Below are 20,678 nucleotides of genomic sequence, written 5' to 3' on the forward strand. Positions count from 1 at the left end.
TGAGATGTACAAATACTAAGTGCTCATAAGTGGTAAACCCAGGATTTGAACCCAGGTCTTAGCTGTCTGCAGAGCCCTTGTTACCACATCACCCGCCCTCCTACAGACCCTTTACTCGCTTGAACCAGTCTTAGAGAAAGTCATGTCTCCTGTAGCCTCCATTGCCAAGGGGATGAATTAGAAAAGCAGATGGAATTCCTTCCCAATCTTTGTTTCATGTGGGCAATTTCTACCTCCATTACTCTCCAGACAAATTTAATATCAGTTCACCAGGCTTCTGTCCTACTCAAGAATGACCCTCCTTGAGCATTTCCTGGTGGCTTGCTTGCATGCCTCCAAAGACAGAAAATTCACTACCTATGTGAGCAGCCCATTCTAGGATAGCACGGCAATCCAGAGCATGGACTCCAGCTCAAGTTGCTCTGGTTGACTCTCAACTTTGCTAGCATCCTGTGCCTCAGTGCCCTCATCTGTAAAATGGTAATAATAGCAGTACCTATATCCTAGTATGATTGAGGATTAAATAAGATGCTACCTTACAATTGCTTGGTAAGTGCTTAATGCACTTTAGTTATTGACATTTCCATTATCAGTATTTTTCCTGAGGTAGAGCTACAACTTGCCTCCCTGTAGCCTCCACACTTTGGGCCTAGCCCTGTCCCTTGGCATTCTATCTTCTTCTGCATTCACCTGTAGGTTATTCTTATTGTTCTGCATTTCTCAATTTTCATTTTCTCCTGATGCCAGAATTTTTTTTTTTTTTGCAATCTCAGTTATTCATCATACAAACATGATTTTCCTAAGTTCATGATTTCTCCTTGACAGTGTCACTGGTTGTATGACAAGCATGTAACTGGGGGTTGGAGAATGGAAACTTCAAGGCCTCACTTCCTGCCCTCACCTCCTGCCCCTCTCATAGGCCTGCTTACTGGCTCCTAGCCTTTTGCATTCCCTGGATTTGAATCAGTGGGCCCATAGTTTGCACATCCTTATAACTACCATCCAGGCAGGATTATGTCAAGATTAAGAGCCCAGACTCAAGGCAGATGGAGCCAAGTTCAAAGCCAAGACTCTTGCTTACTTGCTTATGATCTGGGCCAAGACACAGTTTCCCTGAGCCTCAGTGTCCCCATCTGCAAAATTAGACTATAATCGCCCTAATTCGTTTGCCTCAGTGGATAGAGCGTCGGCCTATGGACTGAAAGGTCTCGGGTTCAATTCCAGTCAGGAGGCAGCTGATTGATGTTTCTATCTCATCGATGTTTCTAACTCTCCATCCCTCTCCCTTCCTCTCTGTAAAAAATCAATAAAATATATTTTTTAAAAAATTAGACTATAATCTTGCCTACTTCACAGGGTATTGTGAGGATTAAAAATGAATATAAAACACTCAGCACAATACCTATCTCAATAAATGGCTGCCATTAATTGTTAATATTCTAGGTCTATGCTGTCTAATACTGCAGCCACTAGCCAGATGTGGCAGTTGAAGCCTTAGAACGTGGCTAGTTCAAATTGAGATGTGTTGAAAGTATAAAATACACATTGGACTTCAAAGATTTAGTACAAAAAAACAGTAAAATATCTTAATAATTTTTATACTGATTGTTTAAATAAAAATATTTTGGATATATTAGGTTAAATAAAATATGGCTACTAGAAAATTTGAAATTACACATGTGGCTCAGCTTTGTGATATCCCATTATACTTATTTTGTAAAAAATATATCCTTTTTGATTTCAGAGAGGGAGAGGGAGAGAGAGAAACATCAATGATAAGAGAGAATCACTGATTGGCTGCCTCCTCCACGCCCCCCACTGGGTATCCAGCCTGCAACCCAGGCACACGGCCAGGCCATTATACTTATTTTATTTTTTAAATATATTTTATTGATTTTTTTACAGGGAGGAAGGGAGAGGGATAGAGAGAAACATCGATGAGAGAGAAACATCAATCAGCTGCCTCCTGCACACCTCCTACTGGGGATGTGCCCACAACCAAGGTACATGCCCTTGGCCGGAATCGAACCTGGGACCTTTCAGTCCACAGGCCAAAGCTCTATCCACTGAGCAACCGGTTAGGGCCATTATACTTATTTTAAATAGGGCTATTATGGTGGGGCTTTGTAGTGCAGTTTGTTTGTTTTCTTTGTGTGTTTTTTCGTTGCAGTGGTGGGGGCGTTTTGTTTTTCCAGGGTGGGGAGAAGAGAAATATTATATTTGATTTGGGGGCATTTGGATTTTAGTGGCCACCTGTCTCCTTTAGATGGTATTTGAGCTGCAGGGCTCTTTGGAGATAATAGAGATACAATTTCCTCTCTGTAAAGATGGGGAAACTGAGGCCCTCAGAGGTCATGATAGCAGAACAGATGCCTCCCCCATCCCAGGAGCTTTGTCAGAACCCCGCCACCACCTGGTGGTCTGACTGCAGCGGCTCCTGCAGCAGCTGGGCGAGCTTCAGGAGCAGCACTCTGCTGCCACCTACTGTCCAACCCTCTGCAGAGACACAGGACAGGGAAGATCCTCCTCTTCCTCCGCCTTCGCCCCGCCCCCTTGCCAGCCTCACTGCACTGAATTCCATGCAACCTGTCAGAGGTATGACAGAGCAGTGATTACTGGCATAATCTGTGGTTACAGACAAACGCAGGTGTGAATCTCAGCTCTGCCTGTTTCTAGCTATGTGTCCCAGGACAAGTCACTTAACTTCTCTGACACTTGCCCCATATGTAAAATGTGGGTAACAGTACTTACCTCAAAGCAATTAAAATAAATGCCTGAGATTTGAGTCAACAAATATTTACAGAGTGCTATAAGTTACACACTGTTACCAGTGCCAAGATGCAGTGACCTAAACAGACAAGTCCAGTGGTTCTCAAAGTGTGGCCTCCAGACCAGACATCAGCACTACCTAGGAACTTGTTAGAAAGGCAAATCCTCAGGCCTCCGTGCCATATCTACCGAATCTGAGGCTGATGCATCCTCAAGGTTGAGAACCACTGGACACAGACATGTATCAGGTGGGCTCAGTGTTATGAATATCACACATCTGGGCAAAGGTCTTCTGACTCTCCTGGATGACAGAAAGCCACAGCATCACAAAGTTCAATGAAGGTGAACAAGCAGAAACAGTTGGCAAGACCTCAAATGTAGATGGTTTTCTCCAGAGATTTGCTTTTGTTTCCCAGGAACACTCCTACCTGGGACATTAGCCCAGAAATCTGAGGGTTTTGTTTACTGTGAAGGCCAAGTTCAGCTCCCTCACCTTGGAGCTGGGAACAGAGCTTAAGTTTAACCTCCTGGCCTTGATTCTTGTATCTGCCCTAATGGCTACCCCAGCCTTCTTTGCCTATAGCTCTCTGTTCCCTAACCCATTTCATCTTGGTGTCCTTTTCTTCCTCATTTCTTTAATGCTTTGGGGGGGAGGAGGGGGAAGGTTTCTTTACTTCTTTGGAGCCCAAGAACACGTCTGTTTTAATCTATCCAGTATCTAGAAAGGACCTTCAAACAATCTAGTTAACTACAGAAGATGGAAGCCCATTCATCCATTCTTTCAATGATTCATCAAACCCAAACTTTGCAGACTGGGCTGGTGCTGGGGCAGCAGACAATAAACAAGACATTCTCCCTGTCTTCTCAGAGTTCAAAGGTTAGGGAAATGGGCTATTAGGACAGAGGGTGACCAGTAGTGCCATGCAGGCATATGGATGCTGTGGGAATTCCGTGGAGAAGCACCTTGAGCGGCAACCGGAAAAAGACAACTTTGGAAGTGATAAAAATTGATTCTAGCCAATAAGCAGAAGGCAGGGAGGCCAAGCGGGGAGGAAGAAATCATGAAGACATGGAGAACCGGAAAAGTGAAAGAACCAGCTTGGCTTGGGCAAAGAGGATAAAGAGTAGGATAGGGCCAGATAAAACACTGGCAATTTGTGCAAGAGATTGGATTCTAGAGTGAAGGCAATAGGGTGAGGCAGTGATAAAAATAGCTGCGATGGAGTGATACCATCCAATTAGTTTAGATCACCCAGCTGCAGGGGAGTCTAGGATAGGCAGGAGTCAGGGGAGACCAAGAGACTTGTTAGAAGTGTTGTAGCTCAGGTAAGAGGGAAGAGCCAGAAGTTGGGGCCATCTCTCAGGACCTGGTTGGGTTGCAGTTACAGCCAGTGGCATCAGGTTCACCTACCAAAGTTAGGATTCCATGGTCTGCAATCTCAGGTGGCCAACAGCTCAGTTCTGCCTTGCCCGCCTCAGTGGCCAATAGGCTGCTACATCCCAACTTGAGCTGCAGAAATTAGCTCACCTTAAAAACAAAACCCTGAAAGGAACTGCTTTCAAAGACCTGGCTGACTGCATCCCTGGTTACCAAGGAACAGCAGGCCAAGTTGCAAAGTCCCATCACAGGAAATAAAAAGAATGCTCCAGCAACCACCAGCATTTTTCCACCAGGATCCAGCCAGCTGTCATTCATGCTGCTTGGCATAAGAACTGAACAAGCATAAGAATAGCAGCTTCTTCAGTGCCAGGCACTGCGCTAAATACTTTAATCTTATTTAATTCTTGTGATACCAAATGAGGCAGCCATTATCATGGGAATTATCACTAATGGCTGAGAGGTCAAGTTAACTTGCCTGAAAGTTATGAGTCCGAGGCTGAGGAACTAGGATTTTCATCCAGGCATGTCCACCTCTTGAGGGTCTGTGCACCACATCCTGCCTTAGAAACCAGCTGACAGTAGGAAAGCACCCTCATTTTTTTTCCTGTTTATTTTAGGATTGCTTTAAATTTACCCCAAAGTGAAGTTTCTATATACCACTCATCCAGTTTCCTCTAATGTTAACATCTTGTTACCATGTACACTTGTCAAAATCAAGAGCTTACTAACTGGACTCCAGTTCTTATTTATATATTTTAAAAATGTTTTTATTTTTTTGAGAGGGAGAGGTACATCAAACGAGAAACATCAATCGGCTGCCTCCTGTACACCCCCTACTGGGCACCAAACCCCCAACCTGGGTATGTACCCTGACCTGTCTTTGCATGGGATGTGCTCAATAACTGAGCCACACCAGCCAGGGCTAGATTTTTTTTTTTTTTACATGAATGCCCTCTTTCTGGTCCAGGATCCACTGTATTGTTATGTCTCCTTAAGCTCCTCTGCTCTTCTCTGTACTTATTTTTCATGACTTTTGACAATTTTAGTTTTGTAGAATGTCCTCGAATTGGGTTATGGGTTTTCAGAAATATTGCAGAGATGAAGTGTTCTCATTTCATCCTATCAACGTGATTTATCATAAATACTGTCAACTTTAATAATAGTTTGATTAAGGTCTCTCCAAAGCAAAGTTAGCATTTTCCCTCTTCCAGGTTCTATTCTCTGGAAAAGGAGTCACCAAGTGCAGCCCACACACAATGGGAGGAAAAATCCATTTACAGGAAAGAGGAATATCTGTATTATTTGGAATTTTTAGATTTGTAACTTCATTTACTAAAATCACATTAGCATGGGCTCATTTTATACTTTGGGTAGTAATCACATTTAAGATTTAGAAAATCCAGCCGAACCGGTTTGGCTCAGTGGATAGAGAGCCTCGGCCTGCGGACTCAAGGGTCCCAGGTTCGATTCCGGTCAAGGGCATGTACCTTGGTTGCGGGCACATCCCCACTGGGGGGCGTGCAGGAGGCAGCTGGTCGATGTTTCTCTCTCATCGATGTTTCTAACTCTCTATCCCTCTCCCTTCTTCTCTGTAGAAAATCAATAGAATATATTAAAAAAAAAAAAAGATTTAGAAAATCCAAAAAGGTTGACTTGTTCATTAAGGTAAGTTGGTAGGAGCCAGGGCTAGACCATGGCTCTTCCAAGTGGGAAGTTGTGAAGAATGTGACCTGTGTGTCCAGACAATGGGACATTATTCAGCAATAAAAAAGGAGTGAAGTCCCGATGAACCTTGAAAACATGTCGCTTTCCTACCTCTTTCCAATAACCCATTGGTTGAACAATCACCATCACAGGGCCCTATGACAATCCCTTGCAGAACACTCAGTACCATCTGGCATTACTGGGTCCTTGGAGCTGGATACAAGCTTCCGGAAGGCAAAACTTTTATCTTTTTCATTGCCGATGAAAATAGGGCTTTGGTGTGTATTTGTGGAGTGACTGAATCTTTATGTACTGATGTGGAACAATCTTCAAGATCTGCCAAGTGAGAAAAGATGCAATAGAGCGAGCTACCAATTTTGCACATAAGGTATGGGAGGGCGAGTCTCCACCCACACGTGTTTATATATGGCTCCGTCTGGAAGGCTCCTCTTCTGCTCAGGCTACACTTGGCTCAACAGTTTCCACTCCGGTTCTTTAAGGGCCGTTTTTGGAACCAAGATCGCCACCTTCTAAACAAGGTCTCTAAGGACTTCATCTGCTTTAGGTGACTGAGGTAATAATGCCCAGGCAGAGTACAAAAGACTCAACTGCAGCACCAACACCTCCCCACCTCTGAGGTGCGTCCTCCCAGGAAGCCAGTTCACAGAACGCAGGCTCACCCACTGTCCCATGAAGGGGCTGAATCAAACCCTCCTGTGTTCCTGTGTGACAGGTTATGTCCTCTGAAGCAGTATTTACCTGCTGATTTAGCTCTGCACCTGTGATCTCAAGTCAGCCCCACACCCTGGTTAAATGCAGATAGAGAAAAGAATTAAACTTCCCTGAGGTGTGGACCCAACATGAAGGAGACCACTGGAGTCAAAATAGCGGTCACAAAGGCAATTTATTAACAGAAAATAATTTGAGGAGTCCTGTTCACAGACGGCGACCACGGCGACCCCCCTTTCTGCGGGTGCTGTCGGAGGGGATGGGAGTGACATCCTCTGTGGGGAGGAACAGAAAACATCATTGTCTAGAGCTGAATGGGAAGAGGTCCAGGCCTCTCTAGGCCAGTGCTGTAATGGACCAGTAGTGGATCCTGCTGCTCCCAATGAGTCCTCAGTTTTTAACAGATGGCCATGGAGCTGCCTCATCCTCAAAATTTCTGAAGTGGTTTGAACTAGCTGAGGCTCAGAAAGGGTACACAACTTGCAGAGGCTGTCAGAAGCAGGCGGCAAAATCCAGGTTCTTGACATCTAGCCCAATGTAACTGAAGACTATCTCCTTTTCAATAGGTAAAAGGTTGAAAATATTCAGGGGGAAAAAATTTTAAAGAGAAGGCTGGACTGAGGAATCAGTACACATTGCCATCAAGTGCACAGAAACAATACAGAAGGGCTAACACGTATGGCTACACAAATGTAGGGAACTTGCTGGGATTCTCAACCACGGGAATTGCTGCCCTCTGCATTCATTTTTGTCACAATCACTGGTATGTCCCACTGATAGTTACAGGCATACCCTGGAGATATTGCAGGTTCAGTTCCAGTCGACTCCAATAAAGTGAGTCACACAATTTTTTTTGTTTTCCCAGTCCCTATGTTTACACTATACCGTAAGTGTGCAGCAGCATTGTCTAAAAATAAATGTACATACCTCAAAAATTGTATTATTGCTAAAAAATGCTAACCATCAGATGAGACTGTTGTAGAAATGGCACTGATATACTTGCTTAATGCAGGGTTGCCAAAAACCTTTAATTTGTACAAAACACATCCATGAAGCATAATAAAACAAAGTACAATAAAGGAAGTTTTGCCTGTAGTAGGCAAGGACCACACAGGAGGCAGCCCACACAAAATGCCAGTAGTAACCCCCTTGAGAACACTGTAAAGACAAGGATAATTCCTCTTCCTCTTAGTTCCACCAGCCACTGTCAGTCAGAGGTTCAGAGATTTATCACGTGGCACCTCTCACGCTCTGCATTAACAAACCTATCTGCCAACAGTCATCATACCAAGCCCTATATCCATTGGGCACACCATATGCTTTCTGGAGTCAACGCTTCAAAGCATATCCAAGCATTAGCTCCAGGAGGGCACTTACCAATCCGTCCGATCTTCATTCCCGAGCGGGCAAGGGCTCTTAGAGCTGACTGGGCCCCTGGCCCAGGGGTCTTGGTCCTAGGAAATGAAGATCTAGTCATTCAGGATTCTAAGATCTCACAACCCTCTAGTTCAGAGACCTGCAAATTTTCCTTAAAGGGCTAGGCAGTAAATATTTTAGACTTAGTGGGCCACTTACAAGTTTGTGACAAACTAGAAAAAAGTACTAAAAACATAAAAAAGATTCTCAGTCCACAAACCATACAAAAAACAGTGGCAGGCCAAATTAGGCCACTGGGTCAGTTTACACCGTTCTGCCTGCAGCCTGTTTAAGGCTCTGCCCCTTTCACCCACATGCTCCAAGTCTGTCTTCTTCAGTGATCTGTCCATTTCCAACTACTCCACCCACCCAAGACACTATCATTTCTCTCCTGGACCAGTTTAATAACTTCCTGTCTGGTTGTTCCCTACACAGCAGTCATCTTTAAAAAATCCAATCCCACCTTAGCTGGTTTGGCTCAGTGGACAGAGCTTCAGCCTGCGGAAGGAAGGGTTCCAGGTTCGATTCCCGTTAAGGACATATGCCCAGGTTGCGGGCTTGATCCCCGGTAGGGGGCATGCAGGAGGCAGCCAATCAATGATTCTCTCTCATCATTGATGTTTCTATCTCTCCCTCTCCCTTCCTCTGAAATCAATAAAAAAATATTTTTTTAAAGAATAATAAAATTTAAAAAATTTAAAAACCCAATCCCACCCTAGCCAGTTTGGCTCCATGGATAGAGCATTGGCCTGCAGACTGAAAGGTCCCGGGTTTGATTCTGGTCAAGGACACATGCCCAGGTTTCAGGCTCGATCCCCAGTGGGGGGCCTGCAGGATGCAGCCAATCAATGATTTTCTCATCATTGATGTTTCTCTCTCCCTAATTAAAAAAATAATAAAAATTAAAAAATAAACAACCCAATCCCATTGGTCATTACCATTAGAGTATTTATCCCCCGCTACCCCCAGTCCCAACAGAACCTCTCTGATTACACTTCACACCACTCTCCCTCAGATGTGCCAAGTTCATTCCCATCTTAGGACCTTTTTCTAGCAGCTAAACTACACTTTACCACCAACCCATCCCCAACACCTTTTTGCTTCTCAGCACTTGCCACAAACAGAAAACACCCCCTCTATGTTGTTTAAAGTCTGACTGCAACAGCCAATGTGCCACACAAGAGGGTAGAGACCATCTACTTTCCCCCCATCACCCTCCTCTAATAGCTAGAACACAGAATCTGGTATGCAGTGAGTGCTTCATAAATACAGTAAGTTGGGCTGGGGGAGTGAGTGCACAGTACACAGGAACCAATTAATTACGTATATACACAAGATGTCTTGTGCAGGGTCACAAAAGAAAACCAAGTCTCAAATCCAGGTGTTCTGGCACCCAAGCCCAGGGATCTTACCTCTCAGCCTCAGCCTTACCTATTTCCTCCTGTGGCCCGGAGTTTTATGTGAAGAGCAGTGATGCCCAGCTCCTTGCACCTCTGGGCCACATCCTGGGCAGCCAGCATGGCAGCATATGGAGAGGACTCATCTCGGTCAGCCTTCACCTTCATCCCACCAGTCACACGGCAGATGGTTTCCCTGGGGACAAAAAGCACAGGGTCATTTCTTTCTCATCCAACAAGGACTCAAGAGTGTCATGTCCTAATGAGTCAAGAGCACCACAACTGGGGACAGCAGAGGATGGAGGTCATGCATGCTAGGCTTTGGGAAGGCCGTGAGGGCTTTCATGGGCAGTCTAAGGTCCCAAAATAGCTAAACTCTGTATTATACTATATATTGACTTATTTTTGCACTTCATTTTCCCAATTGAGGTGGGCACTATTAACCTCATTTTACATACGCAGAAACCAAACTCAGAATTTGAGTGAGTTCACAAATCACAAAAATTTGCTAATGGCAGCCAGAACCTATACCCAGGGCTCCCTTCAGTCCACCACTGTCTTTACCCAGAGACTGAGGATTCAATGACCACCACACTGTAAGGCCATAAACAAAGCATCTCCTCTCTTCTAGCTCCAGTGACTGGGAAATTACCAACCAGGCACGCTTCATCTGAACATTCTTTTGTTTAAAAAAAATATATTTTTTTTTTATTGATTTTTTTACAGAGAGGAAGGGAGAGGGATAGAGTTAGAAACATCAATCAGTTGCCTCCTGCACACTCCCTACTGGGTATGTGTCCGCAACCAAGGTACATGCCCTTGACCGGAATTGAACCTGGGACCCTTGAGTCCGCAGGCCGATGCTCTATTCATTGAGCCAAACTGGTTAGAGCTGAACATTCTAGCAGCTAAATTACACTTTACCACCAACCCATCCCCAACACCTTTTTGCTTCTCAGCACTGGCCACAAACAGAAAACAGAAAGTTAAAGTTATTTTAAGAAACCCCCTTAAAGTGCCGCCCAGTTCCAGGTCATGTCTTCCCCAACCCCTTGCTTATTATTAGTTGGGTCCTGCACCTCTCCACCCAGATACTCACTTGCCAGAAAGATCCGTGACATGGACGAAAGTGTCATTGAAGGATGCAAAGATGTGGCAGACACCAAATACATTTTCTCCTTCAGCCACCTGAGGCCCGAGGCTGATGACCTGTTCTTCCTTCTTTTCCTTCCCCTTACGAGGTGCCATTTCTGAAAGAAAATCCAAAGAATCCTCAAGTTAACAGAACCCTTTTCCCCTGGCTATTATGTCCCTGGGTTCAAAAAGCTCCTAGCATTTACTTATTCTTTTGGTTTACAAAGTTAATACATAAAAAAGCGCCAGCCTATTTTACTGGTCCAGTAACTGCACTGCGGAGGTAGTGCCAATACTAATCCTTATCGAGGTGGCCTAGGTGGTAATGAATGGCACATGCCAGGCACCTTTCGGTGTGGACCAGGGTCTCCAGTGCGGCCGCTCCCCATCAGCCCTGACAAAACTTGAGTCCCACTCCCACCTGTTTTTAGGGTTAACAGGCAGGTGCTCAGCCAACACTGGCCTGCAGTCCCGAACCCAGGGGTGGGCAACCTTTTTGTGAGTGCGTGCCAAAACCAGCAAAATCTCTGACTCAAAATTCTTCTGCGTGCCAACCCTAATTTCTTGAGAACATGTTACGCCTACTTGGTATTTCTTAAGGTGCACGTATATGAAGAACCTTGAAGAAATAATAAAATTCATTCGAGCGACAAAAACACAGTATATGATGATGAAAAATACATTTATTTTTGAATGTATACATGTACACTGACAGTCCGACAGAAAACTTTATGACTCTGTTTGATATTATCAGTGGGACTTTTGCTGCTGCATCACTGATGACAGAGATTTTACATCAGGTTTATATTTCGTGACCTTCAGAGATATGCACAAGCTACTACTTTCATCCGTCAGGCTACTCCTATTACGAGACTTAACAAAATTCATCACTGAGAACAAAGATTCACAAGCGTATGTGGATGAAACCAAAACACTGGTCGGATCTAGGAAGGCAGGGAGAGTTAAGGCAGAGGCATAGAAATTGCTCTTCCCCTCAATCCATGTCTATGGTCTTAAGATAACTTGTTATGTAAAATTATTTATCTAAGATGCACCTACACTGAATTTATCTGAAAAATAAAAAAGTCGATATTAAGAAAAAAATTGTAAATGGAAAATTATGAGAGGGTTTCGCGTGCCAGCAAAAGTTACTGGCGTGCGATGTTTGGCACGCGTGCCAGGGGTTGCCCATCCCCGCCCTAACCCCAATTTCAGATTTTCAGAGGCCTTGCCCTGAACTTGCAATGTGCCTGACTTAGCCGTCCCCCAGCCTTAGCAACACCCATCACAGGGCCGTTTTCCCTGCATTCCCTCTTTAAATCCTCACTACAACCCCGTGGGATCAGCGCGACAATTACTCCTATTTCCCAGACAGTTAACAAGTTAGAGTTGAGGCGCCTGGCCTGCGACCGCCCAGAAAGAAGCTGGCGGGGTCAAGGCGGGAGCCCACAGCAGACTAGAATCCCCGCTCCCGCCCAACCACGCCGCGCCGTCGCTTAAACGTCGCAGTGGTCATATGCGGGGCCAAGGCCTTGAACGCGGGACCCGCACGCACCCCCACGTCACCGGCTCCTCTCTGAAGCAAGACCTCCGCTCCCCAAGACGAGGCGAGAACCTGTGTCTGCGGTCGGCCGGCCGCGCACTTCTCGCCCGAAACCTGGCCCGGCTTCCGCGGAAAGGCCCCGGCCGCGCGCCCCCGGCCCCGCTGGACCCCCTTGCCACAGGATGCCACCAGATTGTCCTTGCCCAGGCCTCTTACCTGCGTGTCTCGTCCAGACTCCGCCACCGGAAAGAGAGATGGGAGAGGGCGGGGCTACAGGTCACGTTAGCGTCCCCGGAAGTGTACGTCTGAGGTCACCGGGCGAGGCCTCCCGGAAGACACCGCCTTCAGCGTTCCCAAGGAGATTAAGACGCGCCCGCGAAAAGACGGTTTACTTAAGCGAGTTCCAAAGGAGGTAAGGGGTTGGGTGTTGCCGGCAGCGGGCCGGTCTCAGACTGCACCATGCAGCCACACCTGCCGAGAGAGGCAGGCCTGTGTTTTAAGATGGCAGTCGCCCCGGCTAGAAGACTTCCGCCGTTCTGACCCCGGGCCTGGTCAGCCTGGAGGCGCAGCGCACCTAGTGGCGCGGAGGGGAACAACAAAAATAAAACGGGCAATGAAGGGATTAAGCAAAAACAAGCAAACAAAAAAACCTCATAGACAAAAGTTTGGTGATTGCCAGAGGAAAAGGGCGTGGGGGGAGATGGAAGAGGGCTGAGGGGGAATAAATGGTGGCAGAAAGAGACTTGACTTTGGGTGGTGAGTGCACGATGCAGTATGCAGGTGATGTTATAGAGTTGTATACTGGAAATCTATATGGTTTTATTAACCAGTGTCACTCCAATAAATTCAATTAAAAATTAAAAAACAGCCCTAGCTGGTTTGGCTCAATGGCTAGAGCGTCGGCCTGCGAACTGAAGGGTCCCAGGTTCGATTCCGGTCAAGGGCACACGTCCGGGTTGCAGGCTCATCCCTAGGAGGGGGCGTGCAGGAAGCAGCCTATCAATGATTCTCTCTCATCATTGATGTTTCTATCTCTCTCTCTCTCTCTCCCTCTCCCTTTCTGAAATCAATAAAACTATTTAAAGACAATAAAAAAACAGGCAATCAGAGTTTGGCGTACTATGTACTGGGCACAATAAGAATAAATTATCCAGAGTCAGGGGGCCCGGAGGACATCAAATGGCTGTCCAAGGAGAGTTTCAAGTTCAGTTCAAACTTGTATTGGTTGAAGATGGTGGAACAGGAAAAACTACATTCGTGAAACCTCATCTGACTGATGAATTTGAGAAGTATGTAGCTACCTTGGGAGCTGAGGTCCATTCCCTCCTGTTCCACACCAACAGAGGGTCTATTAAGTTCAGTGTATGGGATACAGCTGGTTAGGAGAAACTTGGTGGACAAAGAGATGGCTGTTACATCCAGTCCAGTGTGCCATTATAATCTTTGCTGTAACTTCCAGAGTTACAAGACCATGCCTAACTGGCATAGAAATCTGATAGGAATGTGTGGAAACATCCTCATCATGTTGTGAGGCAACCAAGTAGATGTTAAGGCAAAATCAGTTGTCTTCCACTGAAAGAAGAATCTTCATTAGTACGACATTTCTGCCAAAAAAATACAACTTTGAAAAGTCCTTCCTCTGACTTGCTAGAAAACTCATTGGAGACTCTAACTTCGGCATTTGTTGCCATGCCTGCTCCTGTCCCACCAGAGGTTGTCATGGACCCAGCTTTGGCAGCACAGTTTGAGCATGACCTAGAGCAGGGCTGGGGAAAGTCCAGCCCATGGAGCCCATAAGGCCCACGAAATCATTTAGTCTGGGCCTGCCAAGGCATTAGGGGTGAGTTCATTAAAAGTTTGACTAAAGCCATAGCCGGTTTGGCTCGGTGGATGGAGCGTCAGCCTGTGGACTGAAGGGTTCCAGGTTCGAATCCAGCCAAGGGCACATGCCTGGGTTGTGGGCTCGATTCCCCCCACAGCGGGGAGCATGCAGGAGGTGGCCAATTGGTGATTCTCTCTCATCGTTGATGTTTCTTTCTCTCTATCACTTTCCCTTCCTCTCTGAAATCAATAAAAACATATTTTTTTAAAAAAAAGTTTGACTAAATATAGCAGGCTGATTTCTAAGTTAATAATTGTGTATAGCCCAAGAATCCTATATAATAAAAGGCTAATATGCAAATTATCCCCTCCCTGAGGAGTTTGACTAGGGGACAGGGCTGGCTGGCCAACCACCCGTGGCCCCTCCACCCGGCCAGCCCCACCCCAATTGGCCCCACCCACCCCCGATCAGAGGCGGGGCCAGCCAGCCAACTTCCTGTGTCCCCCCACAGCGATAGGGGGCAGGCTGGACCCCACCTGTACACGAATTCGTGTACTGGGCCTCTAGTAATGTTATAAATATCCAAATGGTCTTTGGCAGAAAAAAGGTTCCCCACCCCTGATCTAGAGGTTACTCAGACCACTGCTCTGCTGAATGAGGATGACAACCTGTGAGAAGGTGAGGTTGGGGCTCAGCATCAGAAATCTAGTTTTATGGGCAGCTGTCCTGCGATGTCAGTGGTGCAGCGTGTTTGCCACTTCATTATATAGCTAAGCAGAACATGTGCTTGATCTTTGGGATGCTGAAGGAGATGAATGGGCTCTCAGAGCAAATGTGGCTGTTAAAAAAATAACTTCATTTTGGGGCCTGCATATTTAGTTGTTTTAGAACACAGTTGTTTCCTTGCCTTTTTAAAAATTGATTTTAGAGAGAAAGAGAAACATCACCTTGTTCTGCTTCTTTATCCACTCATTGGTTGATTCTTGTATGTGCCCTGACCAGGGATCGAATCCACAACCTTGGCATATCTGGAGAATGCTTTAACCAATTGAGCTACCTGGCTAGGGTTTTCTTATTGAGTTTCAAATATAAGACTGTTACAGTCACATCACAATATTCAGTGTTAAAACTTTGTTTGATACTGAATATTCCTATTCCTTTTTATTTAGAATCAGAATAAAGTTGCATTTCAAATATCTAAAAGAAAAAATAAATTATTCAGTGCTTGTTATTGTATTCCAACCTGGGATAAGTGATTTATATGCATTGCTTCATTTAATCCTCACAGCATGATCAAATAGATACTGTGTTTTTTTTCCCCACTTATAGATAAGGAATTTTAACTGAGATTGCACATTCATGACCAATTTGGTATTCTGACTTCAAAGCCTATACGTTTAATAGCTACTTCCATATATCCCTCTAATAACACTATTGAAAGACCTTAAAAGATTAGAAAAATGTACAGATAAAGATATGTGGAAGGGCTAAGAAGTAGGTTGTATATATTTGTGTGTGTATGTATATGTGTGCGTGTACATTTATGTATAGGTGTATATGTATGTATAGGATATACACCTATACATATATATAAAGCCCATGTAATGGACTTAATGAACAAAATGAGTGACTATGCAGAATAGCATATAGCCCTTTGTGCACTGGAATTGATGCCACTGAACAACTGCAGCTCAATTTAAGGAAGAACTTCTCTTTTAAAATGTAGCACCCCTTCTGTCCTTTACAAAAGTAATTAAGCACAGAACACCCATAAAATACAATATGCAGAATGGCAAACAAAATGAACAAAGAAATGACAGTCTGCCCACCACTATTAACAGCTTGGTGTATGTCCTTCTCGAACAGCATCTATGCACAGAAAAGACACTTTATTTTTTAAGAAAAGAAAATAATTGTAGCAATATTTTTCCTTGATGGTTTAAAAAATCCATGCTCATTACAAACAATACACATAATACAGAAAAGTATGTGAAAAAAGATAAAAGTCATCTCTATATTTATCTTCTAGAGAGACCACCATTATCAAATTGGAACATCAATCCAGAAATAACTTTCTATACTTACATCTATTCCTATATTTTAATATGTAATATACAATTTTTTATAATATACAATCTTACATAAATGAAACTGTATTCTATATGTTACTTGGTAACTTTTTTTTCATCCAACATTATGGACATCTTCCCATAACAACTATTAGAGACCTGCAACATTTTAAACAAATATTTTAAATTTTATTATCTTGAATATTAAATGCATTCACAAAAATAAAAAACTGCAAAGTTACCAAAAAGTATACAAAGAAACAAACAAAAACCCTCCATTGCAGCTCTGTCCCCAGCAACCCAATCCTCTTCCTTGTCAGCAACCAGAATATCTGTATTGCATGATATTCTTTTGTATAGCTATAGCATTAATTTTTTTAACCAGTTCTCTATTGTTAGATATTTTGGTTATTTCCAGAATTTGCAAATATAGACAAAACTGTCAAGAACAACCTGTGCTATTTTTTCCTCAGGGTAAATTACCAGAAGTTGAAAGGCATAGGTATTTTACATATAGATACATGTTGCTAAACTGCCCTCCAGAAAGTTCATGTCAATTTTTATTTCTGCTAAACTGAAAATATCTCTTTGTTGTATTTCTTCCATGATTAGTAAGCTCAGCTGTCTCTTTATGGATTGTTTTGAGTATTTGCATCTCTTCCGTGAATTGTCTATTTTTATTCTTTGAAAAAGAAGGCTTTTTGTGCTCAAGTGGTGAGTTCCCCAATAGAGGAGGTATGTTAGCAGAGACTGGAGTCTTGTGAGGGGATTCCAGATCTCTCAGCCTCAGCAAGGAAAGGCCTGGTGAAATGAGCACGGCTTGATCTTATGGCTGAAGGCAATCCACACAATTCCCTTAGAACAAATTTCTCCACATGAAAGTCTTATCTTCATCCCAGAAACCATTAAAGTCACTGCTTTCAAACTCCACTTTGATTATTTAATCAACATGTTTATTATTTTTACAAATAGTTATTAGTTCTGGGTCCTTGGGAAAAAATTGTCACTTCCCTGGGCCTTAGTTTTCTCATCTGTAAAATGGGATAATAACAGAATCTTTTAAAATGTATATTGAAACATATATCTTTACTGGGTACTTACTCAGTGTTAAGCTCTGAGATGCATTTAAACTCAGACTTGAAAACAGAATAGGAATTAGCTAAATAAAGGGGGAAACAATGGCCTAGGCAGGAAAAATAGTAAATGCAAAGGTCCTGAAGTGGGAAGGCACTTGGAGAGTTCAAGGAAGCAAAACATGGCCAGTCCCGTGGGGGTACTGTGTGTGTGGGAAGAGGGATGGAAGGTCAGGCTGGAGGAATGGTGGGAGCCACTTTCTGCAGGGTCTTACTTCCCTGTTGTCATGTCTGTTTTCCCCATTCCATCCCCATCCCATGCATTATCAACACTGAGTACAGGAAATGTATTTACAATCACCTCTCGTTTTTTAAAGTATATTTTTATTGATTTCAGAGGAAGGGAGAGGGAGAGAGAAACATCAGTGATGAGAATCACTGATGGGCTGCCTCCTGCACACTCCCCACTGGGGATCGAGCCTGCACCCCGGGCATGTGCCCTGACTGAGAATTGAACCGTGACCTCCTGGTTCAGAGGTTGACACTCAACCACTGAGCCACACCAGTCAGGCACCTCTCATAGTTTATTCATTAATTTAACATATTCTTTTTTTTAAATTTATTATTTATTTATTTATATATTTTTTAAAATTAAATCTTTATTGTTCAGATTATTACATTTGTTCCTCTTTTTTCTCCCCATAACTCCCCTCCTCCCAGTTCCCACCCCACCCTCCGCCCTCACTCCCCACCCACTGTCCTCATCCATAGGTGCACGATTTTTGTCCAGTCTCTTCCCGCATCTCCCACACCCCTTTTCCCCCCAAGAATAGTCAGTCCATTCCCTTTCTATGTCCCTGATTCTATTATAATCACCAGTTCATTCTGTTCATCAGATTATTTATTCATTTGATTTTTAGATTCACTTGTTGGTAGATGTGTATTTGTTGTTCATAATTTGTATTTTTACCTTTTTCTTCCTCTTCCTCTTCTTAAAGGATACCTTTCAGCATTTCATATAATCCTGGTTTGGTGGTGATGAACTCCTTTAGCTTTTCCTTTTCTGTGAAGCTCTTTATCTGACCTTCAATTCTGAATGATAGCTTTGCTGGATAAAGTAATCTTGGTTGTAGGTTCTTGGTATTCATCACTTTGAATATTTCTTGCCACTCCCTTCTGGCCTGCAAAGTTTCTGTTGAGAAATCCGCTGACAGTCGTATGGGTATTCCCTTGTAGGTAACTGACTTTCTTTCTCTTGCTGCTTCTAAGATTCTCTCTTTGTCTTTTGCTCTTGGCATTTTAATTATGATGTGTCTTGGTGTGGTCCTCTTTGGATTCCTTTTGTTTGGGGTTCTCTGCGCTTCCTGGACTTGTAAGTCTATTTCTTTCACCAGGTGGGGGAGGTTTTCTGTCATTATTTCTTCAAATAGGTTTTCAATATCTTGCTCTCTCTCTTCTTCTGGCACCCCGATAATTCGGATGTTGGTACGCTTGAAGCTGTCCCAGAGGCTCCTTACACCATTTAACATATTCTTATTGACCATAGGAGTGACTGGCCGAGATGGGCTTGGGGACAAGATCATTAGAGAAGAGCAGGTCAGGTGACCAGGGACCAGATGCTCGCGACGTCATCCATGTGAATATTGAAATGACCAAGAACTAAAACAGGAACAAACCAATTGAGAGTGACTTTGAGTCCAGGGTAGAGCCCTCAAAGGTGGGAGGGTGTGACCCAGGGAGTAGTAGATGTCTGTGCTGAGGCGGAGTAATGAGTGCTACTGTATAGCAACAAGATTCAAAAGGAGTGTCTCCTAGGGAGATGGGAGGCAGAATGGCCTGAACGTGACAACGAGGAGTAGAAAGGACAACATGCTCACATCCTTGGGCTTCTCCCTCCCCTCTCCCACCTCTTCTCACTTCCACAGGCTGTGGAAGAAACAGGAGAGGCCTGGGAGGCCTGAGGGAGAATGTAGCATCCTCAGGGGACAGCCAGGTTTCCCAGGACAAGACGGAAATCATCAGAGAAACGCTGGGATGGAGGAGGTTCCTCTCCAGATGTTCTGGAATTCCTGAGGGTGGCAGAAAGCTCTGAGGCCTTGGAGAGGAATCCGAGGGAGGGACTGAGGGGCTGCCAGGCCCCTAGGAACCAGCGAGCTGGAGACAAGGGAGGCCCTGGGTGCAGGGCAGACCGATGAAGGCAGCATGGGATGCGTGACTGACACTGTAGTTGCTCAGTGAATAATATTGGCCATGATAGTGCTCACATTAATTGAACATTTACAACATGCTGGACCCTGTACTGAGTCACATGCATCATCTCATTGAATGCCCTCACTAACCCTATGAGTTAGAAACCCTATGAGTTAGAAATTTTTATTGCCCTCATTTTATAACTGAGGAAATAAGTTAGTGATCAACAGCCATAGGTGGTGGTGCTGGGACCGGAGCCCAGGCAATCTGACTCCAGAACCCCACTATTTTTCATCATGGATCCAGGCACTTTTCAAATATCTGTTGAGTGTGTGAATGCAGACTAGGAAATTGGCCTTAAGAAGCCAAACCCAAGCCCTTTCCTGGACCCTCAAGCCCTGCCTGGAAGGCCCCTTACTTCCCATTCTTTTCTTTTAAATTGATTTCAGAGAGGAACGGAGAGGGAGAGAGAGATAGAAACATTAATGATGAGAGAGAATCATTGATCAGCTGCCTCCTGCACGCCCCACATGGGGGATCAAGCCCACAACCCGGGCATGTGCCCTGACTAGGAATCGAACCATGACCTCCTGGTTCATAGGTCGATGCTCAACCAGTGAACCACGCCAGCCTGGCACAACAGTTTATATTTTAATTTACATGTGGGATCCATCCTCTCCTCTCTTTGGAGGGAAGTTCTGCAAGAGGAGCAAGGAGAGAGTAGGGAGGGGAAGCTGTGGTCCAGAGAGGGCGAGTTAGTTCACCCTAGACCAGGGGTGGGCAAACTTTTTGACTCGAGGGCCGCAATGGGTTCTTAAACTGGACCGGAGGGCCGGAACAAAAGCATGGATGGAGTGTTTGTGTGAACTAATATAAATTCAAAGTAAACATCATTACATAAAAGGGTATGGTCTTTTTTTTTTTTAGTTTTATTCATTTCAAACGGGCCGGATCTGGCCCGCGGGCCGTAGTTTGCCCACAGCTGCCCTAGACACACAGCCAGGAGTCAGACACCAATTGCACTCAGATGGCCCTGGGGCTTGGAGGGGGGCCAAATGAGGCAGCACCCTGCCTTCTTCCTGGAAACCCCAAGGCCTGCCCTCTATAGGCTGTGACCCGCCTGCAGTCTGAGTGTATGGGCCCGACTCGCAGCACTTAGTATGTGGAGGGGAGCATTTCAGGACCTCTGCCAAGGTCTTTGTCTGACAGGGAACACGAGCAAGAAATATGGAGCCTGTGGCACAGGCTTAGCAATGGTGGGATGGGGGGACTATGGAACATAGCCTGGCCAGGGGCCATTTAAGTAGAAGCCCAGTGAGGGAGTAGGGCTTAGCCAGGACAGGAGAAGAGGCTGGGGAGAATTCTCAGGCTGAGAAAACTGCCTGTGGAAGGTCTTGAGTCAAAGGAAAACTTGGGTCATTCAGAATCATTTGTAGAGAAGTTCTCTGTGG

At 44.7% G+C, this 20,678-nt stretch overlaps 1 protein-coding gene and 1 pseudogene across 2 annotated transcripts; one reads left to right on the top strand and one right to left on the bottom strand.

The window, feature by feature from the left end:
* Positions 1 to 6,739: 6,739 nt before the first annotated feature.
* RPS14 (ribosomal protein S14) lies at positions 6,740 to 12,446 on the bottom strand. 2 transcript variants are annotated; one of them, XM_059698963.1, is made up of 5 exons: positions 12,290 to 12,446; positions 10,496 to 10,646; positions 9,431 to 9,592; positions 7,961 to 8,037; positions 6,740 to 6,858 (listed from the first exon to the last, which is right to left on the bottom strand). In XM_059698963.1, exons 2-5 carry the CDS (start codon positions 10,642 to 10,644, stop codon positions 6,791 to 6,793), a joined length of 456 nt encoding a protein of 151 aa, XP_059554946.1. In that variant the 5' UTR covers positions 10,645 to 10,646; positions 12,290 to 12,446; the 3' UTR covers positions 6,740 to 6,790. The 2 variants fall into 2 exon arrangements, with proteins under 2 accessions (XP_059554946.1, XP_059554947.1); XM_059698964.1 differs by lacking the exon at positions 12,290 to 12,446 and adding an exon at positions 12,086 to 12,227.
* An 806-nt stretch (positions 12,447 to 13,252) lies between these two features.
* On the top strand, positions 13,253 to 14,569 carry LOC132234348 (GTP-binding nuclear protein Ran-like; annotated as a pseudogene).
* The last annotated feature ends 6,109 nt before the right edge of the window (positions 14,570 to 20,678 follow it).

Source organism: Myotis daubentonii, chromosome 5 (assembly GCF_963259705.1).
Source record: "Myotis daubentonii chromosome 5, mMyoDau2.1, whole genome shotgun sequence".
Taxonomy (NCBI): Eukaryota; Metazoa; Chordata; class Mammalia; order Chiroptera; family Vespertilionidae; genus Myotis; species Myotis daubentonii.